We start from the raw sequence: 21,428 nt of genomic DNA on the forward strand, positions 1-21,428 counted from the left end.
TACAAAATAACTTAGGTAGATTATTTATGAAAAAATGAATTGTGATATTAATTGTGTACTTAAAAATGTTCTCTCCTAGACTATTTCTTCTCCGGGACAGCCAAAGCAATCCAAAGGCATTTGTACTTACACTGTGCCATCATCAAAAAATAAAGCATTTTCAAATTTTGCCGGTAAGTAAATAATTTTTAAATCATTAAAAAAAAAAATCAAATCATAAAGCATTGTCAATATCTGAAGAGGCCTCCTTTTAATTACAGATGTAATAAGCAGGCATGTTTCCATTAAGGATTATATTTCTTCAGATTTGTCAAATGTCTGAATAAAAATCCATCTTAAAATTGCCTAGAAAACTAGTTTAAGTCACTTAGGTACAGAAGTAATACAACATAGCCTGTTCTCAACTGCAGCAACAACAACTCCGTTTCTCTCAATATCACTTAGGCAAACTTAGAATAACTTACAGAAACTTTAAAAAGTTTTGTTTTGCATGTTATCCAATAATGCTGAGCTTAAAATAATGTTGTACAGAGATATTGAGAACTATTTGATTTTATCTTGACCAAAAAGAGCAGCAGAAGTTTAAGATCATACAGACCTGTTTATTGGTACAAACTCTCTTCTGCTGTGTTGCTTGCTAATTCTGCAGACAGCTATCGACTATTTTTGTGGTAGCTTTGTATTATGTAATGATGCTGTCTCTACAATTTAGAAATTACTCAGCCCACCAGCTTTCATTTTTATAAACAAAATACTTCAAGCTGAGTTAACACAGTTTTTTCCTAGTGATGTGCCTGGTTTCATGCAGAACTCTGGGCACTAGGTTGTTTGTGCAGTGCCCATCATTTGTCTCACATCACACGCTGTTATTCTTCATGTTTTTGCCCTGCTTGCATCTTTTCATGTGCTAACTTGAAAAGGACGTTTTATTTCCCCAGTGTGAGGATGATGGACAGATATTTTTCAGTCTGGATGATGGGAACACCAAATTCAGTGATCTAATCCAGCTTGTTGAATTCTATCAACTAAACAAAGGAGTCTTGCCCTGCAAACTCAAACACCACTGCATCCGAGTGGCCTTATGACCTCAAATCTGACTCTCACTGAAGACTGGATTTGCTAGAAGAGTAATTGTAAGAGAATGTTGACACTGGGGAATTGGCAGATTTGTAAGTTGGTAGAAATAAATAAAAATATTATGCACCTTGGGACTCTGAAAGGGATGGATTCGACAGGTGCCAACAGACCGAGATTACTGGTTTGTCTAACACCTAAGAGCGGTTGCTGCTGAGTGTCCCAGCATCCCAAAAATGGGGGGAGGGTCTGTAAAACCATTAGTAAATTTGAAACAAAACTGGAAACTATCTTGGCTGGGCCACTTAACAGGAACAAGTGTGAAGAGAAACCTTTGAAAAGAACTCTTGCCCTGGAATAATCTTGACAATTAAGACTAGTGTGTTTACTTTTTGTATTGATCACTTTTTTTGCACTCCTACTTTGTTTCGGATATTGTATGCAGCCTATATTAGGAGCTGATGTGGCTTTTAAAATTCATGCAGGAGTTGGGTATTAATCTGCACCCTAAGATGTATGGAATGCTTCAGCCTAAAAGGATCTAGAAGAAAATCAAGAAGTGTGTGTGTGTATGTGTGTGCACGCGCGCGTGCGCCTGCCTGTGTCTCAAAACTTCTCTGGAGACCTGAGGTTCGATGATCTGCAGATGTCTTTGAAGAAGCGATGAGGATACAATTCTAAAAGAACATACCACCATATGTGTACTCTTAAAACTGTTGACTTGTAGCATTATGGCTGTAGTATGTTGGTGGCATATTAGTGGCATCCAGTCATGCAAAGACTGTATTAGATTCTATGCACAAACTTTTATTATTGAAGTGGTGGTTTGTTTTTTACAGCCTTTTGACTGTTTTCCTGAGGAAACTTATTGTTACTAAATAGAATAGGACTGAATGACAATTGTATTTGAAACCACCATTTTTTGTGAGAAGATTCTTCTGCGGGTAGTCTTAGTATGACAAACAAACAAACAAAAAAAAACAAACACAGTGTTTTTAGCTTTATAGCTCCTTGAATTTTCAGACTGTTTCAAAGAGCTCTTTCCACATTGTAAAGCTACAGTGAAACAAAGCTCTCTTGGGGGATAGGGCGCAAAGAGAACTATACCCCTTCTGCTTTCTGTAGGGCCATGAAAGTTTACATGGTGAGAAAGAACATACTGGGAATGGAAGCTCATTTAATTGTGACTGGCATTTGTGAACTAGCTGCTGGCAATATCATCCATCGAGGTAACTGGTAATTCCCGTGTCCTACACACTAATGCACGCCAGTACCTACTGCAGACAAGCACGTCTCCTGCTCTGGTGCTGGTTTGTCATCAGAAGTACCTTATTGTTAATGTTTAAATCAATTATTTAATGTTTACACAATAATTCTTTCTGATGATAAACCAGTGCTAAAATTAAATGAGTCCCACGTTAATCCTCCAACTGCAAATATTCTTCGAGCAACACGGTCGGTGCAGGAACTGTTACTGGATTAACTTTCCAACACTTCATGCGTTTATCCATAGCGAGAAACACTTCGCCCTGGGAACTTCCAGAACATAGTGCAGAACGGAGCATTCTTGAGATGGTAAATGATTTATGCAGACTAGTTTGCCATCCTTACTGATGTTTGCCACTGGGTTTGAAATCTTAGCCATCTGAAAGGGTAAAGAAGGAAAAAAATTCCACACCTTTAGGTCTTCATGTAGTGTTGAGAATAGCTTAAGACAAACCATAACCTGCCTGAGTCGTCCATATCAGCTTATAACTATGTCAATGGTATAGAAACACTGTATTTTAGTTTACAGAACACATTTAGTATTTTTTTTCCATTTAATGTCTAGATATAAAAATGAAGAAACTTGATTTTGTTTTTAGTAGAAGCCTTTTTTTTTTTTTTAATTGTACATAGTGAAATGAGTGTTCCTGCTTTCTAGACAATGTATTTTAAAACCTTGAAATTAAGCTAACTTAAGTCTGACTTCACTTTGCATGCTTCTATTTGGCCCCTATTAGGAGAAAAAAGATACTTGTATTGACTACATTACCAGTTTAATAAGACCATTTATGCTGTAGTTTTAAGTTTTTCTGTTTACATAGCTTAGTGACGGCCATGCATTTTTCCCAGTAGGCGGATAGTATTTGCAGTGTTTCATATTTATAAAAAACAAAAAACTTGCATCTTATTTAAATTGAGAATAAAAGTTTGACTATGAATCATGATTTTTGTATGTAGATGGTTGACTTAGTATTTTGTACTTTTCCCAGCTAAAGTGAGCTGTTTTGAGAAAGTGACCACCTTCAAAGTGGCAACAATCTTACTTAAGCAGATCACTGCTTTGTCTTCTTTCTGCTGGAAAACAGTCAATGCCACCTTAGTTTTCCAACAGATTCAGCTGGCTGCCAGCTCAGAATACCAAGGACTGAAGGACATTTGACTCTTATTTTTGTATTTAAATGACATGAATGTAAAGGGGATGCTCAGGGTTGTTTTGGAGCCTGTTGAATTTTTATCTTTTTGCCTGTGATTTTATTTTCTAAATAAATACTTCATGTAGCAATCTTGAATATGTTGAGAAGGAAAATGCCAAACCATTTTGGTAATGAGGTTACTAGTTAAGTTATGTTACGATAGGTGTTAAAAGTACAAAAAAACTTTTTATTTGTTAATTAATCTTGAAGAAACACGTGCCTCAGTTTAGATGTTTTGTCTTATCTTTTCTGCACTAAATACCTGACAGTTTGACCAATCAATGCACCTTTCCAGTGGCAAGACTTGCTTATCGTAAATTATATTGTCACAATGCAAGATTTAGTGACTGTAAAATGGAATAAAGTTTAAAGTTTCAGGGAATGCAAAAGGTATTAACTTAAGAGACAAAACCTTTATTCAATATGCTTTGCTTCATACTGTAAATAGCTTTTTGGCTTGTGAACCTAATTGTAATCTTTCAGGTATTTTTGTACAAATAAGGGACTGATATTCTGTTTCTTGTAATTAGAAATAAACGTTAATACAATGCTATTCATTTTATATTGGAATGAATGTCTTCTGTTGGGTGTATCTCTGTACACAGCATGTCTTGCCTTAATTCAGGGTTATTTGGGGTGAGTTACCATATTAAACATCCTTTAAGAAGAGTTAAAAGGAAAACAGAGACCACAAAATACCTCCATTCCAGCTGCTCTGTCTGATGATTCCTATTAGGACAGTTTGTCCTATATTTGAAGAAGAAGTTGTTCACCTCTTTTGCTTGAGGGAAATTATTTCGGATATTCTGCTGTGATATTTACGATATTCATTTGGGAAACATTGCTGGAATCAAATTAGGAAATAGAGCACTAGCATCTTTTGGCTTATAAAACACAACCATAACTCACTGCAAATCTATGCTCTGGATAAAGCGCTCCCTTGGCATGATAGCTGCTGGATTGGGCCACTTCTCAGTAGTACTTTCAGAAAGCAGTTACTTATTGGGTCCCATAAGCCTTGTATTCGAGTGGCCCATCAGCACCCTGGTTGAAAAGCACATCTGCACAAAATACGTTTTTGCTTAAACTCCTGCCGCTCTGCTGGGAAGGAGATTGGTGGTGGTGCTGCTCATTAGAGTAATAGACGGTTGGAAATGCTTCACTTGCTCGTTGGACACAATCTTTCCTGTTTCTGTTTTGCTAACCCGTGGAAGCCAGCAAACACATTCCACTTCAAGCGTTAGTCATGCTTTGGCTTCAGCATGCAGTGTGACTACACATGAGCTGGTATTGCACTGGGGTGTGAGTTATATATCAGCGGTGTGAAATTCATTCATCAGCACAAGGGTAGTCGTTTTGTTTTTTTGATAGTCCCAAATTTTCTCTATCTGGAGATGCATGTTAAAGCACGTAGAGCTCTCTACCCTGTTAGCAGCTAAAGAAACCAACTTAGTCATTGAGTTGAATGAAGGGGAGTAATTGCCTACAGAAAGGTTTGAAGATGCCACTTAGCTAAAGGAAGCTGTGCTAACAGTGAAACTGGCATCCTCTGTCATCATAAAAAGTCAATATGATCCTACAAAAAAAAAAAAAAGTTAAATATATAAGCATGGTCAATATGTGTTGCTAAGCCTGCCCAACGGCAGGGCAGCAGCATCTGCATTCTTGCCCAAACTGCCCGCAACTGTGGTGACTGCAAAATGATCCCTGCAGAGCAAGGGGGAACAAACAAGCAGAGCAATGGATCAAACAGCAAAATGATCCCTGGCCTTAGACGTTCACAGCAGGTATCAGAACGTTCACAAGTATAAAATTAATCTGGGTCAGAAATGGGTACACGGTACAGATTTGAACTAGTTACTGTGCCTGACAGAAGGTTTGTGTTGGCTTTACATTAATTGCAGGACAACAGTGACATGATCGGACAATGTCTGATCCCACAGGAAGCCTTCTAGCATTCATTTCACCTGCCAAAATGCGTTTGAACCTACGAGTAAATTTGAATCGGACCTAGTGTTTCGCAGACTGTACCTGCAGCTCTTTCATCTTGATACACAGAACCCTAAAGCTGGGTTTGTTGTAACACCAGATGGCTGCTTCAGCCTGTACCTGCAAACCCAGATGAGAAAAATATCACCAGAGAAGCCATTTTCCTTCAAGTTGAACTACAGACAACCTCAAATTTATGTTGCTGCTAATTTAGGGATGCTTTAATCTGCTTTGTTGATGTCTACCTTGTATATTGCATTGTGTCTCAGGCATTGATTGTCTGACGTCCTGGGAAATCCTGCAACTATGACAGCAGATGGAGAAAAGAGATGTCTTCCTTTGAAATCTCCACATTGCCTTAATTTGGGTTGCTTCTGCATCCTAAATATCATGTCTTCCTTCCTTAACTTTGAGCACAATTTAGTTAGGATTTGAAAACTTAATATAACCACAACTATGTCCAAGAGCTATATGATTTTCATTAGATATTGTGATTAGTCACATCTGAGACTTCAAAATAAATTAGTTTGTATAACACTCACATTGCAAGCTCTTAGCCTGAAGACATTCTGCTCTAATTGCTCATCATTTTGCACAGATACAAGCAGATGTTTTTACAAGGAAGATTGGTTTATCACAAGACACTAAGCTGCGCCTAACAGCGTCTTATGACACTTGTTGGTTACCCAGGTTGAATGCTTTGCTTTAATCAGGTGTTTTCCATCTGTTGGCTGCAGGGTTCTGGTGCCACAAATGTTTAACAGGAAAGCAAAAGTATAAACACAGCTGCTAGCTCTGAGTCAAAGCACAGCCTGCATTTATAGGCTCTAATGCTCAGGTCAGCTGCAGGCAGAAGTATAGCTCTTCCTAAGAAAAACACCTCATGAGAGCTAAATAGGGAAGGGAAATGAAGTAGGAAGAAGAAGTGCTCTTGGGCAGTATTGCCTACTTTGTGGTTTGGTTGTGATGAGGAACGTAGTATTGTGGTGCTCCAGTGCTGATCAGCAATTCTGTAGAAAGTCAATTTCCCTTCCTCTTCCCTCGGACTTTGTTTATAAATAAAGACAGATTTTATCTGCCTTTTGAGACACATTCTCCAGAGGTGACAGAATTGCCATTTGGGGATATCAAACAAAGAAATACCTATGGAATTGGTGTTCTCTACAGCCTGCCCATTCTCCTAACAGTCTAATTGCCATCAAGACTAAAGGAAGGTAAAAGTATGATTCAATAGGGCAATTCAAATGAGGCAATAATTTTATAAAGTTAAAAGAGCTAAGTCAAATACTGAAAATGTACAACTTCACTGTTTCACAAAGAATGCTGGATACATCGTATTCAGAAGTATTTTAATTTAGTTAAGCCTTTTAAGCATTTGATTTCCTCCATTACACTTCTCTTTTCCACTGAATTTCTGGAAGATATTTGTGTGTTCCGTATGATTCTTACATGCTTAGTTTTATGTTAGTGCAGTACTCTCAGAATCAGGTCCAAAGACAGAAAACAGAAATGAGGAAAGCAGTGAGGACTAGAGCTTTGTGAAAAATTGCCTAACACAGTCATGGAAGAAAAGAGTAACGAGAGAGTAGGTGGGTAGAAGAAATCATTTAATTTTCACTAAAGTGTATAGGGTTTGTGAAAACAGCTGAATAACAAGAAACAGAAACACCGAGGGCTTAAAATGTTTGTCTCAAAATACTTGCAATGAATTGCCTGAACAAGTCTTTGATCTCCCTTATAAAACAGCACCGCAGAGAAGAAGAAAACTGAGTGAGAAAGTACTGCATCCTCTTTCTAATACGTACACCTTCACAAACAGAATCCTAGAAGCTGCTGTCCTTCAAGAAGGGATAAGGGAGCAGGAACTCCCGGGGCAGGAGTGAGAAGGAAGACTTCGGATGCAGGAGAAATGGAGGAGCTATAGGAAAAGCAAACGGGTTGGTCATAAAAACGATCAAATATACACAGATGGTTCCACAGACTAGAAAGCAGTGACTGATGGAAGTATAGTAGACTTCTGTAAAAACATAGGCAGAACGCAAAATACTTAATTACTTTATTTTTCAATCAAAAGTCACAGGGCATCACCTAACGTGTAGGGGCCCAGTTCAGTAAATAAAAATTTCATCATTGACTGCCTGGATATTAAAAAAAAATAAAAAAATACCACATGCTAAAAGTTCGCCTGGGTTCATGAAGTGCTTATCAACATAAGGAGCTTCCACAAACTCACAGATGGATGTTAACTACAAACAAAGCATCTTTCGATCAGTAAGTCCATGGGCCTCATGTCACCAAGTGCCAGGAGCGGTCATTAGGGGAAGAATCATTACCTGATAACCTATATTTGTACTCTTTTTTTTTTTTTTTTTTTTTCTTCTAGGGCTAGAGATATTTTTTGGTCTGATACAGTATGTGTTCACATGGGGGCCAACTCACGCAGAAACAACTGAAGGTAGCAGAGGGAAGTGATTGCCCCCAGCCTGCTTGCATAGGGTATGCTGCACAAAGGCAGTAGCTGGCTTCATGTGGCCTCAAAACAAGGTGATAAATGATGGGGACTGCACCTTGCTTACACCTCACGTGTATACACCTCAAGTGAGCGGGATAGCGCTCACTTGAAAGGCAGGAGTGGGTATCCTAGAAGTTACACAGTAATGGTTATTTCTGGGCTTTTTTGTTCAGCTGCTGTGTAGCGGCACGTTGTGAAGGCCTCTCGCACCAGCAGCCTTCAGGATAAAATGCAGCTTTTCCTCCTGCTGTGTGCGAGCAAAGGAGAAAAAAAAATACAGGAGGTGGTGGGGAGGGAGGGGTGCAACCTACTGAAGTCTTGGGTGTTTTTTTTTCTTTTTTCCTCACAAAGAGCTGCAGTGCAGGGGCAGGTCTGAGAGGCTGTCCCCAGCCGTCCAGCACTTACACACTGAGGGAGAAGGGCTCATCCTAGCTCCGGCTACATCCCAAATGTCTCTGGGCTTCCCCCACCAGAGACACCTCCCAAAGGCTGGCAGTCTGGCTGCGGCAGGAGGTGGCTCAGCAGACCCCAGCCACGCTCCCCGGCCTCAGGCAGCTTTTTAATGCCGAGGACCCGGGACTGCTCAGACAGAAACATAGGCTGTGAACTGGATCTTGCGATGCAATAAAAAGAAACACTTTTCCCTACACCCCGTGCCCCTCCTGGGGCGGCGAGGCCGGGCTGGGCCGGCAGGCGGCGGGCGCGGCTCCCTCCGTGGGCGGCTGGGCTCCGGGCAGGGGTTCCCATGGAGCCCGAGCGGCTGGGGTCTCACTGTTTTACTTTAAACATGGGGAGATTTGGGGGTGTTTTGTTTCATTGAGACAGCTGCGTCCCTCGGCAGCGCCTGCCGTGAAGCACGGGCAGAGCGGTGAGGCTGCACCGCCAGCCTCCTGCAGGGGACGCGCTGCAAAATGGCGGCGCTGAATGGGGGCGGCCAGGGGGCTGCTCCTGAGGGGTGGAGGGCTTCACCTCAGGGCCCGCGCAGTGCCCCTCTTTCTTATGCTCCTACATTTTCACTTGAGGCTCCCTGGGTAAATAAGAAGTCACGTATCGCACCCCAAATACCTGTGCACGGCAGCAGAATGCGTTCAGCAGCTTTCCTTTTTTTCCTCCTTATTGAGAAAGAATGACTGGTAAAGCTGGTGGACGTTGTGCAACGCGTCTTAATGATTAACTACAGGTTCAGGATAAGCTCAATAGCAATGAAAACCACGTAGTTACTGGCAAGGGCTGAGAAATTTTTGGGGACTACGATTCTTTAGCTGCTTGTTGTGATCGCTTCTTAATGCAACAAGAATATCAGGAAACTACTGAAAGTGCATGTTTCCAAAGTGTCTGAAAAAGTACTGAGATCTCCAAACAGGTAAGGATAAGCTTACTCATGTTAGAAAGTGAAGTCACCTCTGTACTTTCACCAAGTAATCCAATCTGACAAGTCGGCAAAATTTGTTAAGTATTAAGCTACCGAGTATTTAGAAATGCAACATAATGTACTCAAGTTAGACATTTCTGTTTTAATCAACAGTAGTTTAAGCCTATTTTATTGAAATGGTCAGGAGTTCATAAAGTATTTTAATATCAAAACTTTTGAATTTAAAGATTTTAAACGAAGCAGGTTTTAACTGCTAAAATGGACTCAAAGGCACTGCTTACTAAATGAAGTGTTCTGGAGGGACAGCAATGCTTTTGCATGGTGGCATCCTGTGCCGTATAGGAACTGAGTCCCAGCTGACAAGCTACATTAACCTCCACAAATTTGGTCAGAAGAACAAATCTCTTTTGTTTGAAAATGCAGTTCTCCTGTTCCTATAGCTTGGTTTCATTGCAATGTGTGAGATTGGACTTACCTTTGCAGAGAGGTCCTGTTTATGTCATGGGAAGTGGAGCTATCCCCATACAGTGGCATCACACTCTCGTGTGGCAAAATGCAGAACGGCAAATGTTACTTCAGCACTACCAGGGCTCAGAGGAAGAAGTTAATGGATTCATAGGGACTTCAATGGAAGAGGAAAGAGGAATAACGTTTTTGTCAATGATTCAAGGAAAAAAGATAACATACCACAATGAATACTTGATGCAAAAGCAAGATTTTCAATATAACTATGATGTGTGATGAAAGATTTCTTAAGAAGAGAGCATCCTGGGAGTTCAAAGTACGCATCTCACACCACTGATGTGAATTGGAAGTAAAATGAGGAAACTGGAATATCTGTTGTGAGGAGATTTACTGAGGCCAGGGGGGTGAAATGCGGATTTTTAATTATGTAGCTATGTCCTTTCTGCACACAATGGGGTAAAAGTTGTCTCACTGGTAACACGGAGACTGTCACCTGTCCTGTCTGTCCCAGACTGTTAATTTGGTGGAGTGAAATAGCAGGACCAGAGGGAGGTGGAAATTTCATCTATTGATCTATTTAGAAGTTATTATAAAAATGGTGTTAACAAAAAGGTTGCCGAAACCTTGTGTTTGTTTGGGAGAATGGTGGGAGATGGGACAGTTTTCAAAGAAGGATGAAAACTGGCAGATTAAACTTGCAAAAGTGAAAAGAGTTCAGAGGTATTTTCCCTTCCCTCTTTACAAGTGGGTTGGCTTCTGCTGGATTTCTGTTTGATGGAAAGTTTGCAAAGACACAAGTAGGCGAGGGGATGCGTAGTAGTGTTTGGTACAGTGAGTTGGTACACTCCTAAAACTCCTAAAAGTTGTTTAAGGTTGTCAGAATAGTGTTTTGGATATTCAGCAGGTACATGTCTGAGAAATTTCCCTGCTCCTTCAGTCCTTCTCATATTTTCACTTTAGTATATGGTTCTTACCCTTTTTTTTCCAACATGTATGAAAAGTGGTCTCTTTGTTCCTCTTGGGCACCAGATTGATACGGTTTTCATCACATATTTCAGATCATATATTGCATAAACAGCAAGTGTAATGGTAAACAATATTTTGTAATACCACAACTTGGAAGTGGAAAAAATTAGTCCAGTGCATCCTAATCACAGTCCTGTTAGTCAGCTTTACTAAGTGCATTGCCCATACATGACAACATACGGGCTTGTACACAGCATGCAGAACTCCAGCAGTCCTCAGAGGAGTGTCTCCCCATCTCACCACTCAATCTTCATGCGGCTTATGTTCATAGCAAAGATATCTTTCCTGCAGAAAACATTTTGTATTAACGATTTTATTGTAACTTTTTCACTTTCTTGATCACATGTGGATTGTATCTCCACCTAAGAAATAAATGACAAGAGATCGTAGGGTAAATAGTCCTTTAGTCCTTACTTGAAAAGCAAATTGGGATTTTAATGTTAGTTTCTCCGTCAGAGCTGGCAAAAGTGTTGTACACTTATAGGACTGCTCATAAACATTAATACTAACCATATTTTTCCCATTTGCTTTAGAAAGGAACCTTTATTTTTAAAATTCATGGCAAGTTTGCTGAGCTTTGTGAAGGTGTTACAGTTTTTTGTCCTACCCTTCTTGGTTGTACATTTTTAGCAAATAACAGAGGAATTGGTTGGTTATAGGGATTCAAATGTAATTTATTGTTTCTTATTCTTTCTTGTATTATATCAGAGATATTACTTTACTCCTGATATTATTCTTAGCAGTTTCAAAGGCAGAAAATTGGAATGTTTCTCTAAGCAGACTACTAATGTGAGGATTAATGGCAACACATCCTTTTTTTTTTCTTCTTCCATTTGTTTTCCAGGCAAAGGTGTGACTCTAGTACTACATAACCCATCACTGGGTCTCTGTAAAGGATGTACCTCCCAGTTAGTGATGTAGTGATGTAGCCAATGTCTTTGTTCAAACCACTTCAAAACTCTGCTTCATACCCAGTCTTACAGATAAGGCAGAAAGTTTGCAGTCACTGAGCGGGCTGTAAGAAGAGAGGACATGGGACTCGTCTGATCTTAAATTGGAGACAGTGGAAGTCATAGCAGGAACAAGAAGCTGGAAAGTGTATAACCCAAAGAGAGGGGTTTTGGTACCATTTCAGAGCTCTGAGCCAGGCTTGCCAAACTTGGCTTTGTGAAATTCCTTATGTTTCAGAAAATTCTTTTCCTTTTATACCCAGTATCTGTCTGATTGCTAGAGTAATGTCAAGCACTGGCATGAGCAGTGCAACTTGGCGTTAAAGGGTTGCTTTAACATCTTAAAATGCATAGAAGGATGCTACAGAAAGGAAGGGAGTCTCTTGTTTGGTGGGTAGGATGTAAAGTAATAGACTAATATTGATAAAAAGATATCCTAGAAGAGAATTGATATATCAGCAACAGTAGTAATGCACTGGAATATATTGTTTAGGAAGGCTATAAATTCAGCATCAGAGTATTGCTGCCCTAAGTTGCTTATAATGCCTCCCCTCTTTGTAAAAGTCATGTTGTTGCAAAGGCATCCTGTTGAGAGGCTGTTTCACTTAAATGAAAAAATCACGAGTTTTAGGTATTCTTTTCTCTGACACACAACAGAGCACATACAGGTATGTGAAATAACAGGACTATTTCTTTAGGACACTGCAACCATTATTATTAAGACTACTCAGTCATGTTTAAAGGAGTTTAGAAAATTCAGAAAAACTATGCATAGCACTTCCTGCTTTTAGAAACAATCCAAGTACAGAATCACAGAATCATCTAGGTTGGAAGAGACCTCCAAGATCACCCAGTCCAACCTCTGACCAACCTCTGGAGGACTAACCAGTCCTCCACTAAACCATATCCCTAAGCTCTACATCTTTTAAAGACCTCCAGGGATGGTAACTCAACCACTTCCCTGGGCAGCCTATTCCAATGCCTAACAACTCTTTCCATAAAGAAGTTCTTACAGGGAATTAGAAACAACCCAGCTGCTCCTGGAACCTGATGTGTGCAGTTTGAGGTTATTACTGCTTGCAGATACATAAGATGGGCTGAAAGCTGCCAAAGATGCCAGAACCCCAGAAAGGTGTTGAGCAGATACCTTTTCCCTTCAGGCAATACCATAAAGGAACTGGTCATTGCAACAGGGCTCATACTGACATTTCCCATACTGTTCCTTTAAAGGGAGAGAGCGAGAATAAATGCAAAGGATTTAGGGGGAGGTGATATTTCTTTAATGGAACCCTGTGGGTGCATTATCTTGCACGTTCAGAGACCTTTTTCTTCATAGCTCGCTCTGATTTGCACATTTCTTTGTGCAATTTTAAAAAGGTTGGACAGTTTTCCCTGAAGAAATACATGTGCCTTCCAGCAGTTTTAAATTGCTCGTGATATGTTTGATATCCTTATACATCTGCCACCCCATCAGAATCTTGCTGAGCTCTTGACTGCAGTGCTTCCTGTGGTAATTATATTTTCTGCAGTTTTAACCACACATCATGGGAAAAAACTGTTTCCTTTTGTCTGTTTTTAATCTGCTGTCTTTTAATTTCACTGAGTAGTCCCTCTCGGGCTTTTGAAATTTGAAAAACAAAAGTCCTTCATCTTTTCCCTTTGCTCTTTCCTTCCTTCTCCTTTCCTTGGCTCCCTGACGTTGCTCTATTTTCGAAGCTAACCAGGCCCACTCATCTGAATCTTCCCCGGAGGAGGGGGTAGTGCCTTTGAGGAGAAATCTTCCCTTAAACGCCAGGAGAGCAGCAAGGTTTTTTCGCAAGTGAAAATCTGAGAGCATATTGAGTATTCCGGAACTGTTCCAGCAATAGATCAAAAGTCACTGGAAGATTTTTTTGGTATAACTCACCGGCTTGTTCTTACTGGATCCAAAGCTCTTGCTATTCTCGATCGTGCTACTTATTAAACCGAGGTGTTTGTTCAGCAGTGCCACCAAGGTTGCTTAGACTGAGTCCATTAGTTCGCCCTGTAAGGTTTTGGGGAGTGTAATTCCACGCTCCCTCTGTAGGCTGTTACTTCTGAATTAATGTTACTGAGCTCCCCGATATTTTGCATGGTCTGTTCAGCAAGCGACATTCGTAGCCATCCCCCCCCAGTTCAGGTGCTTCATCTTTAATGGGAAAAACGGAAAGGGTTGGGGATGATGTCCTTACTACAAGCTCTCCTGTGTTTAGTAACAAATATTTGCTAAGAAATACAAAAGTAATGCTTCTTTCATGTATCTTAGGCAGCTGCAGTCATCTGCCTGACCTCCTTGGCAGGAGCTGTGACCGAGATGGGATATGCAAAGCATGGGCCAGGAGAAATGCACACTGTAGTGATGGCTAGTGACAGGTCTGAGACCATGATGAGGAGTGAGCTTGTGCTGTAATAAAAGGTGGACTAATAATTAGAGAACTTTTGGGACAGAAAGAGGAGTATAGTGCGTATTTTTCCCCATGGTTATTGACACCTACTCAAGACATTCCATGAAATGGTAGTCTTTTCTGACCAAGTATAAAAGACCAGCTAATTTTAAAGAATTTACATAGGAAGTGGAAGAACCCAGTAAACAAAATAATGTATCTCTGGACAAAAAGAGATGATGAGTAGAGAGTATTTCCTTTGAAAGGTAAAAACTAGAAAGGTGTCAACAATGTCTTGATATTAAATATTAAAAACATTCTAACGATGCTCTAAATTTGATTTAAAACAAAACAAAACAAACCCTGTATCAGTAGTTCTTCTAAATAATGTATAAATGAAGTTTAACATTACAATATAGACACAGAAAGGCTTGATTTTAGAGAAATAGCTTGAAAATCTCTGTATCAGTGTAATTAGTACTACTCAGTATTATACCAAACATTAATTGAGGTATGCAGTCGAACTTTATTATAAACATAGATGCAGAGTCATCAGTGCTAGATATGTATGTCCTGGAATCAAGTAATTTTTTGATATTCATTCCTTCCCCTTAACAAACCAATTCAACTGATTAATTCAAACAAACCAATGAAGTGATGAAAACATTTGGAAAGCTTTGTAAACAGTAACAGCAGAAAGTGGAAAAGTAAGTAATAGAAAGCGTGTACTCAGAAGACATTTCACACAAAAGCTTCCTTCTGGCATTTTTGTTGAACTTCCCGTGCCCAGCTGAGGTGCAGACACAGGCCTCCTTGGGCACTCACCAGCCAGCAGCAGGGCCCTGCCATAATCCTGAGCAGTTTCACCACTGCCACGTGGCCTGAGCCAGCAGAGAAACAGCCAGCTCGAGCTGGATGCACACTGTGCACATCCTCTTGTGCTTTTTCTTTCTTTCCTTGATTTTTTTTTTAGTGTTTTGATCGCTTTTCTCCACCATAATCTTCTATTCCTTCACTATTCATTTTCCTCTAAGGAAATTTATATTTATATTACATTATATTATATATTTATATTTATTTATATTATATTTATATATATTATTATATATTGTATTATAGGGACATATATTATATGTCCCTATATAATCATTTTTTTAATCAGCTAGTACTAGAAGTTATTTAATTATTTAGTGATACCTTCCTTGTCATGTTTGTTGTGGATAATAAAACACAACTGTCCAGCCTTTGCTTGGGTGGGGATGTAAACACATGTTTATGTATGTTAGGCTCCTGTTACAAGAATTTTCCAGGCTCTCAGAAATCCTTTATTTTCTTGTTGCTGCCATGGCAGGAGCATCATGCTCGTCTCCCATTTTCTGCTGCCTTGCACATGCTAGAAAGATTTTCTGGCACTGCTGGCTAGGAAGACTCTTCCTCCTTTCATGTTCCTGCCTTGCCAGCTTTCAAATTCTGTAATTCCACCATTACGGAATTATAAATAATTATGCACTTAGATACCTGGAGAAGAGGTACATGTGTGCTGATTACTGAGGCCAACAGTTCTGGGACCACCAGCTGAATAGGAGCCTTGTGCTAGGCTACTGAGAATAATGTTTATTATGATGCACAATGTAAATAAAAATTAAAAAAATAAAAATAAAAAATAAAATAAATAATAATAATAATAATAATAATAATAATACAAAAAAAAAAAAAGAACCCACAGCATTACAAAAGCATACTGTGCTTATGATAGATGAGACAAAAAATAAAATACATTACTATGATTATATGCAAGTGTGAGGATTCTCTGTGACTGCATCAGCAGCTTAGCTAGTTACACGACTGACCTCAAGATTACCTGCCCAGGGCACACAGCCTTGCGTGAATCCCTGCCCTGGGTTGCTCTTATGCCTGTTTCTACCTTCTCCTTTTAAAGCGTATTGATATTTCTGTTCTTCATCCTGATGACTATGCTACTGGCTTTGGGTGATTTCCTTTCTAGCTCTGGCCAGCCACCTTACTCTGACCTCAGGATTTACAAATTCACAAAGAGAACTGCATTTAAGGTAAGGACATCCCAAGATCTGCAAAATCTACCTGGGACAGAAAACAAAATCAAAGCCTAGCCATCAGGACTCTGAGACAATGTTGCTACAACCAGGTGTCACCCCTCTCATTATTTGTTTATTTGGGGGAATCTGTTGAGGTCAGGAAGGTTAAAAGACTTCCTGTCTACACAGCTACACAAATGGGATTTTATTATAAAAATAAAATCTGATTACATGGTTGTACAGGCTAATAATTACCCCACTTTTGATTATTATTTTTTTTGAGGATATAATGAATCAGATTATTTTTACCCATTTAATCATCCATTTAAAAAAAAAATCTTTTTTACCATTAAAGTAATTTGCCATGTTGAAAGTTGGTCTGTTCAGCCCACTAATTACTTAAGTGTGTGCTAGTCTTTAAGTGACTTTAAGTAGCAAAGTACTAATTTGCTATTACTGTGCCTTCTTCACATGTTTTCTTCCAAGGTAAAAATAATAATAATAAAAAAATATCTTAGTCTTATTGCTGCAACTTTTTCTTTATTGTGGATGTTCCTTTGGATAACATTTTTCTGATCAAAGAGCAGATTTCTTATCCATTTTCACATAAATTTCTTTAAAATACATCACAGGCTTTTGGAGCAACAGTTTTTAATGTAATACCTCTTTATGAATAGTGACTTTAAGGACCCACTGGGAGAAATATCATAGCCAGGTATTAAGGGTGTGGTAGAGGGAAGCCAGATTTATTCATCTTACAAAATAAGAAACTGTATTACTGATTGGTAAGCAATGTCTGCTGGCACTTTTTCTAGTCAGTTCTTATCTATCCTGCCTTTGAACGTTAAAAAACATGTTTCAATGACTTCATTTTATTTAGAAATTCATCCCTAACTCTGATGTTTCATTGCTCTTGAAACTTAAAATATTGTTCTGCAAGTTGTACCGGGCCTGTTGTTTGTACCATATTACTAGGAAGGACATGTTCACCTACTTTTGATTTATCTTGCTTATTCCTAGCAAAAAAATTTAACCTCCACTGCCTCATTCTTAAAATTATAACAAAACCCTTGTGATAGAGGCTGTTTGTTGCAGATTGCTTTTAAGTATTTGTTTTTAGTGTACGTATGTTTGGTACATAAAATGCAAAAGTTGATGTGAAGAGTGGTGATCAGTACTCTGAAGCATTGAGCATTATTAAGGGTATCACATCTAATACAGCTCAGCTTGCCACCACATATTGATTTGTCATCTTCTTGCAGTTCCTACTGCTCAGCACTACTGTGTGTTAGAAGTAAGACTGTACTTGTCTTCAGAAGAGGACTGTTCTTTTGAAAGCATGCCGTTCCTACAGAATACTGGTAGTTACTTCAGCCATAGAAACCTCTCTGATGAGTAGTGAAGATGCTTTGAAATTACTGAGATGATGCATCAAATTTTTGTTTTATCCAAAGACACATAAAATATCCTTTTGCTCTAGAACAGTAAGTATAGAAGGAAAACAAGAATGTAAACTAGAAGCACCATTCTTTTCCATTCTTAAATTTCTATTTGAAAGCATCAGGAAGGTTATCTTTTTAACTAAATAGGAAATGATATGAATATTGATGGCCCAGTCATTAATTTCAATAGGTATTTAAGAGGACAAGTAGGTCATGCTAGATATGGAGCGTAGCTGAGAGCCATGAGTCCAGAAAGTTGTCCTCACTGCTGTCATTTGTACATTATACTCAAGGTACCTCTGCAATCCCAATTAAGTTACTTCAGCCCGTTCTTCCCTGATGAGAAAGTGAATACAACCTCATTATAGGAGTCCCTACAGTTCTACCAGTCCCTATTCCAAGTCCAACAGGCGGAGCCATGGCAAATACTTTGAGTCCTACCACATTCTGGATCCCTTGTTCCCCAGACTTCTTCCACGTGCCAGTTGAGGATGCTGCTGGTCATGGTGCCATTGCAGCTTCACAGCTCCTCTTCCTGGGTGGCAGCAGTAGCAGCCAGCAGAGCTATAGCTCTGTAAATTGAGGATTGAAGAATGCTGTTGGACTGTTCACAACAGCTTGTTATCCTAGGACTGGTAGAAACAAACTATTTTTTGTAAGTATGTATTAAATATATGGATGTCACTTGATTATTCAATGACTAGGAAGTGTCTTCCAGTATACAGAGGTCACGCAATCCATCCCTTATTTAAATCACATTGAGTTATTTCCTTTATCTTAGCAGTGTCACAGGCTTAGAGTAGGCTTGACATGCATTATGTTTGCAGTTGAAGAATTATGAGTTAAGCTCCTTTTTTATATAGTAGATTAATTATTCCAATTAATTTTCTTTGAGTTCAGTTACATAACCTGGAGACTGCTGCAGGTAGTTTATGAGCCTATTATTGTGTAAGATACACTAACATTTCATTAAAATGATGATTTATTTACTGTGATTTTACATACCAAGCACACATTAAGAAACAAAATTAGCAGCCAGTATAAAATATTAACCGCTTGTAAATCACTCAAGTCGGAGCATGTAGATGCAGAGCAGTTTTCTTTATTTCTGCTTCAGTGAGTAATAGGCATAGGTTTGGATTGGTGTCGGGCTGAAAGAGGGAAACTGAGAATATTATCACTCAGAATTCAGCAGCAGCTAAAGGTAGGTAAGGTATTTTGTTCCGTGATATATTGCCAAGTACATAAAATAAAATGTGCTGGTGATCCTCCTTCCTTCAGAATACTTTCCCTCCATTCTGTATTCAATGCTCTGTAATGAGCATTGAATCATAGACTCAGAATCACAGAATGGTTTGGGTTGGAAGTGACCTCAGAGACCACCCAGTTCCAACCCCCTGCCATGGGCAGGGACACCTCCCACCAGACCAGGTTGCCCAGAGCCCCATCCAGCCTGGCCTTGAGCACCTCCAGGGATGGGGCGTCCACAGGTTCTCTGGGCAACCTGGTCCACTGCCTCACTACCCTTACAGTGAAAAATTTCCTCCTAATGTCTAGTCTAAATCTATTCTCTTTTAGTTGAAGACCATTCCCCCTTATCCTATCATTATCTACTCAAGTAAAGAGTCCTTCTCTGTCCTTTTTACATGTATAAGACCCCTTTAAGTATTGAAAGGTTTCAATAAGGTCTCCCTGGAGCCTTTTCTCCAGAAGAGTGAAATATTACATTGCTTAAACATGTCCTACTGATGAAAGTGGTAGATGTAGAGGAGTTGTCTCTTAAGACTCTGCAAGTCAAGACCACTCCTAAATAAAACAAATTGTTCTAGATATAAAGAATTAGCAGAGAGAAGGAAAAAAAGTCCATCTCAAAATTCCCAGAAGTGGACTGAATCATCTCTCAGGGAACTACATGGAAAGACTGGTATAAACACAGGTAGCTTCTAGACCAGCAACGTCAGACACAGAGGTTCGAAATCTGTGCCTCTGACTGGAGACAAACTTTGCCAGAGCGTGGCTGGGGAGGTGCTGCCACGTTAAACCTGACCTGGATTTAGGCCATTTGGATTCCAGCTGGAGCTGGAGCCAAACGTGGAAACACAGAAAAACAAGCTGGAAGAGAACAGCTCTTCTAGCAAAATATTTTATGGAAGCTGCTCCTGAGGACATACCCATAATCGCACAACATATGGCAAAGACTTGCATCTGTACTGAAAAACAAGAACTTGAACTCTCTCTCTGAGCACAAAGGTAATGAGTGACTAGGACTATCCTTCTTGTTTAACTGCCTCCAGTCACATGTAAATCCTGTCTAAATGAGTGCCTTTCTCTCCTAATGATAATGTGGGAGCAGTGATTATCCGAGGTGTGGAAGTTAGCAGTATTGTAAAGGAGAACAGATGGCAGGCAGTTCTGGCTGGGGATATGGCTAGCTGCGCTGTGGTGAAGCTACCTGCAGCAGCTTCAGCTGTTATCTTTTCCTGGCTGTCTGTTTTGCCTCCTCGCTGGAGATGATTGCCCTTCCTACAGAGTTGGCAAGACGGAGTGTGTGAACACTTGGTGGCTCTGGTGGAAAGCCTTACGTCTTAGTTGAAATGCATCTTCCTAGGCAGAAATCACACATCGCACTCAAGCAGTTGAGACGTGTACATAGATCCCTGCCAGCGCTGAGATGGAGACAATAACCCACCACAGAAGGCAGTGAACATTACCTTACCTATTGCTTTGACTGTGAGTGTGTCCGTGACCAGAGAGACCCCCGACTGTGTGGAAGATTCAGTTCACGTTCAGTCCTCCAGAGCCCTGAGGCTGTTATGCATAAAGTATTTTGTCTTTCTTGGAGAAAGTTTACGTCCACACACTTGGCAACTTTTATTCTTGAGTGTTTATTAAGAATAAATTCCCCAGAAAGTCGGCATCGGCCTTCTCTGGGAAGGTGGTCATGTTAGCACAGGGCTGAAGAGGTGTCAAAGATGCCTTTGCAACAAAGCTGTAGGGCAAGAAACACCAGTGTGATCCCTTGCCATAGTACTTGCCATAATCTCAGACAACTGGGCATCAATGTGCTGTTTACAAGGTGACTCCAGTGTTATTCTCATCTCCTAAAGAATGACTTGAGGCTTATGGTGATGGCAAATGCACTTCCAAACTTATTGCAAGCAGTATGTGGTAGTGCTTAGTCCTCATGACAATGCATTAATCACAGCCAGTGACAAAATCCCTTCTAGACCAAGCCTTGTGTGATCTTTGATATCTTGGTAAACAGCAATCAAAACAAACCACTTGCATAAGAACAAGCATTGCATTGTTTTCCTTCTGTATCTCAAGCCATCTTTTCCTCATGCCTCCTCTGGGTTCGTCTTTTCACCCACATAGTGGGCTATTCAATTCATGAACCTGTTGCTATAATATGCTTTTCTAACATGAGGTCTTGTTAGCACATTTAAGCCCTTTTAGCAGTTCATCTTTCAGCCATAGCTTCTGTGAGGCTTACAGTGGTCAGTGCTTTAGGGAAGTTCTTCCTGTGAGCAGTGTGTGGCTGGATGAGTGCCCCAGCAGTGCCTGCATCCCTAGGTTAAGCACATCTCAGTTTACAGCACAAGCTATTCCTATCTGTGTATTGGAAGAACATGCATACTGTGATGGCAGCCTGCTCTCACTGTGACTCTTCACAGCCTGTCAGC

The 21,428-nt window shown here is 39.9% G+C and overlaps 2 protein-coding genes across 8 annotated transcripts in view; both read left to right on the top strand.

The window, feature by feature from the left end:
* GRB10 (growth factor receptor bound protein 10) overlaps window positions 1-4,095 on the top strand; it is a 148,475-nt gene extending 144,380 nt beyond the window's left edge. For all 7 annotated transcript variants that reach the window (XM_072034924.1, XM_038173623.2, XM_072034919.1 and 4 more), the window contains 2 exons: window positions 80-173; window positions 939-4,095. In XM_072034924.1, the coding sequence (XP_071891025.1) occupies window positions 80-173; window positions 939-1,085 (241 nt within the window). In that variant the 3' untranslated portion in view covers window positions 1,086-4,095. The remainder of the gene's footprint in view (window positions 1-79; window positions 174-938) is intronic.
* Window positions 4,096-8,722: 4,627 nt separating this feature from the next.
* The window catches only part of DDC (dopa decarboxylase), a 73,008-nt gene continuing 60,302 nt past the window's right edge, over window positions 8,723-21,428 (top strand). Inside the window, exon 1 of the mRNA XM_005022746.6 lies at window positions 8,723-9,397. The gene's annotated coding sequence lies outside the window, so the exon portion shown is untranslated. The remainder of the gene's footprint in view (window positions 9,398-21,428) is intronic.

This window comes from Anas platyrhynchos, chromosome 2 (assembly GCF_047663525.1).
Source record: "Anas platyrhynchos isolate ZD024472 breed Pekin duck chromosome 2, IASCAAS_PekinDuck_T2T, whole genome shotgun sequence".
NCBI classification, from domain to species: Eukaryota; Metazoa; Chordata; class Aves; order Anseriformes; family Anatidae; genus Anas; species Anas platyrhynchos.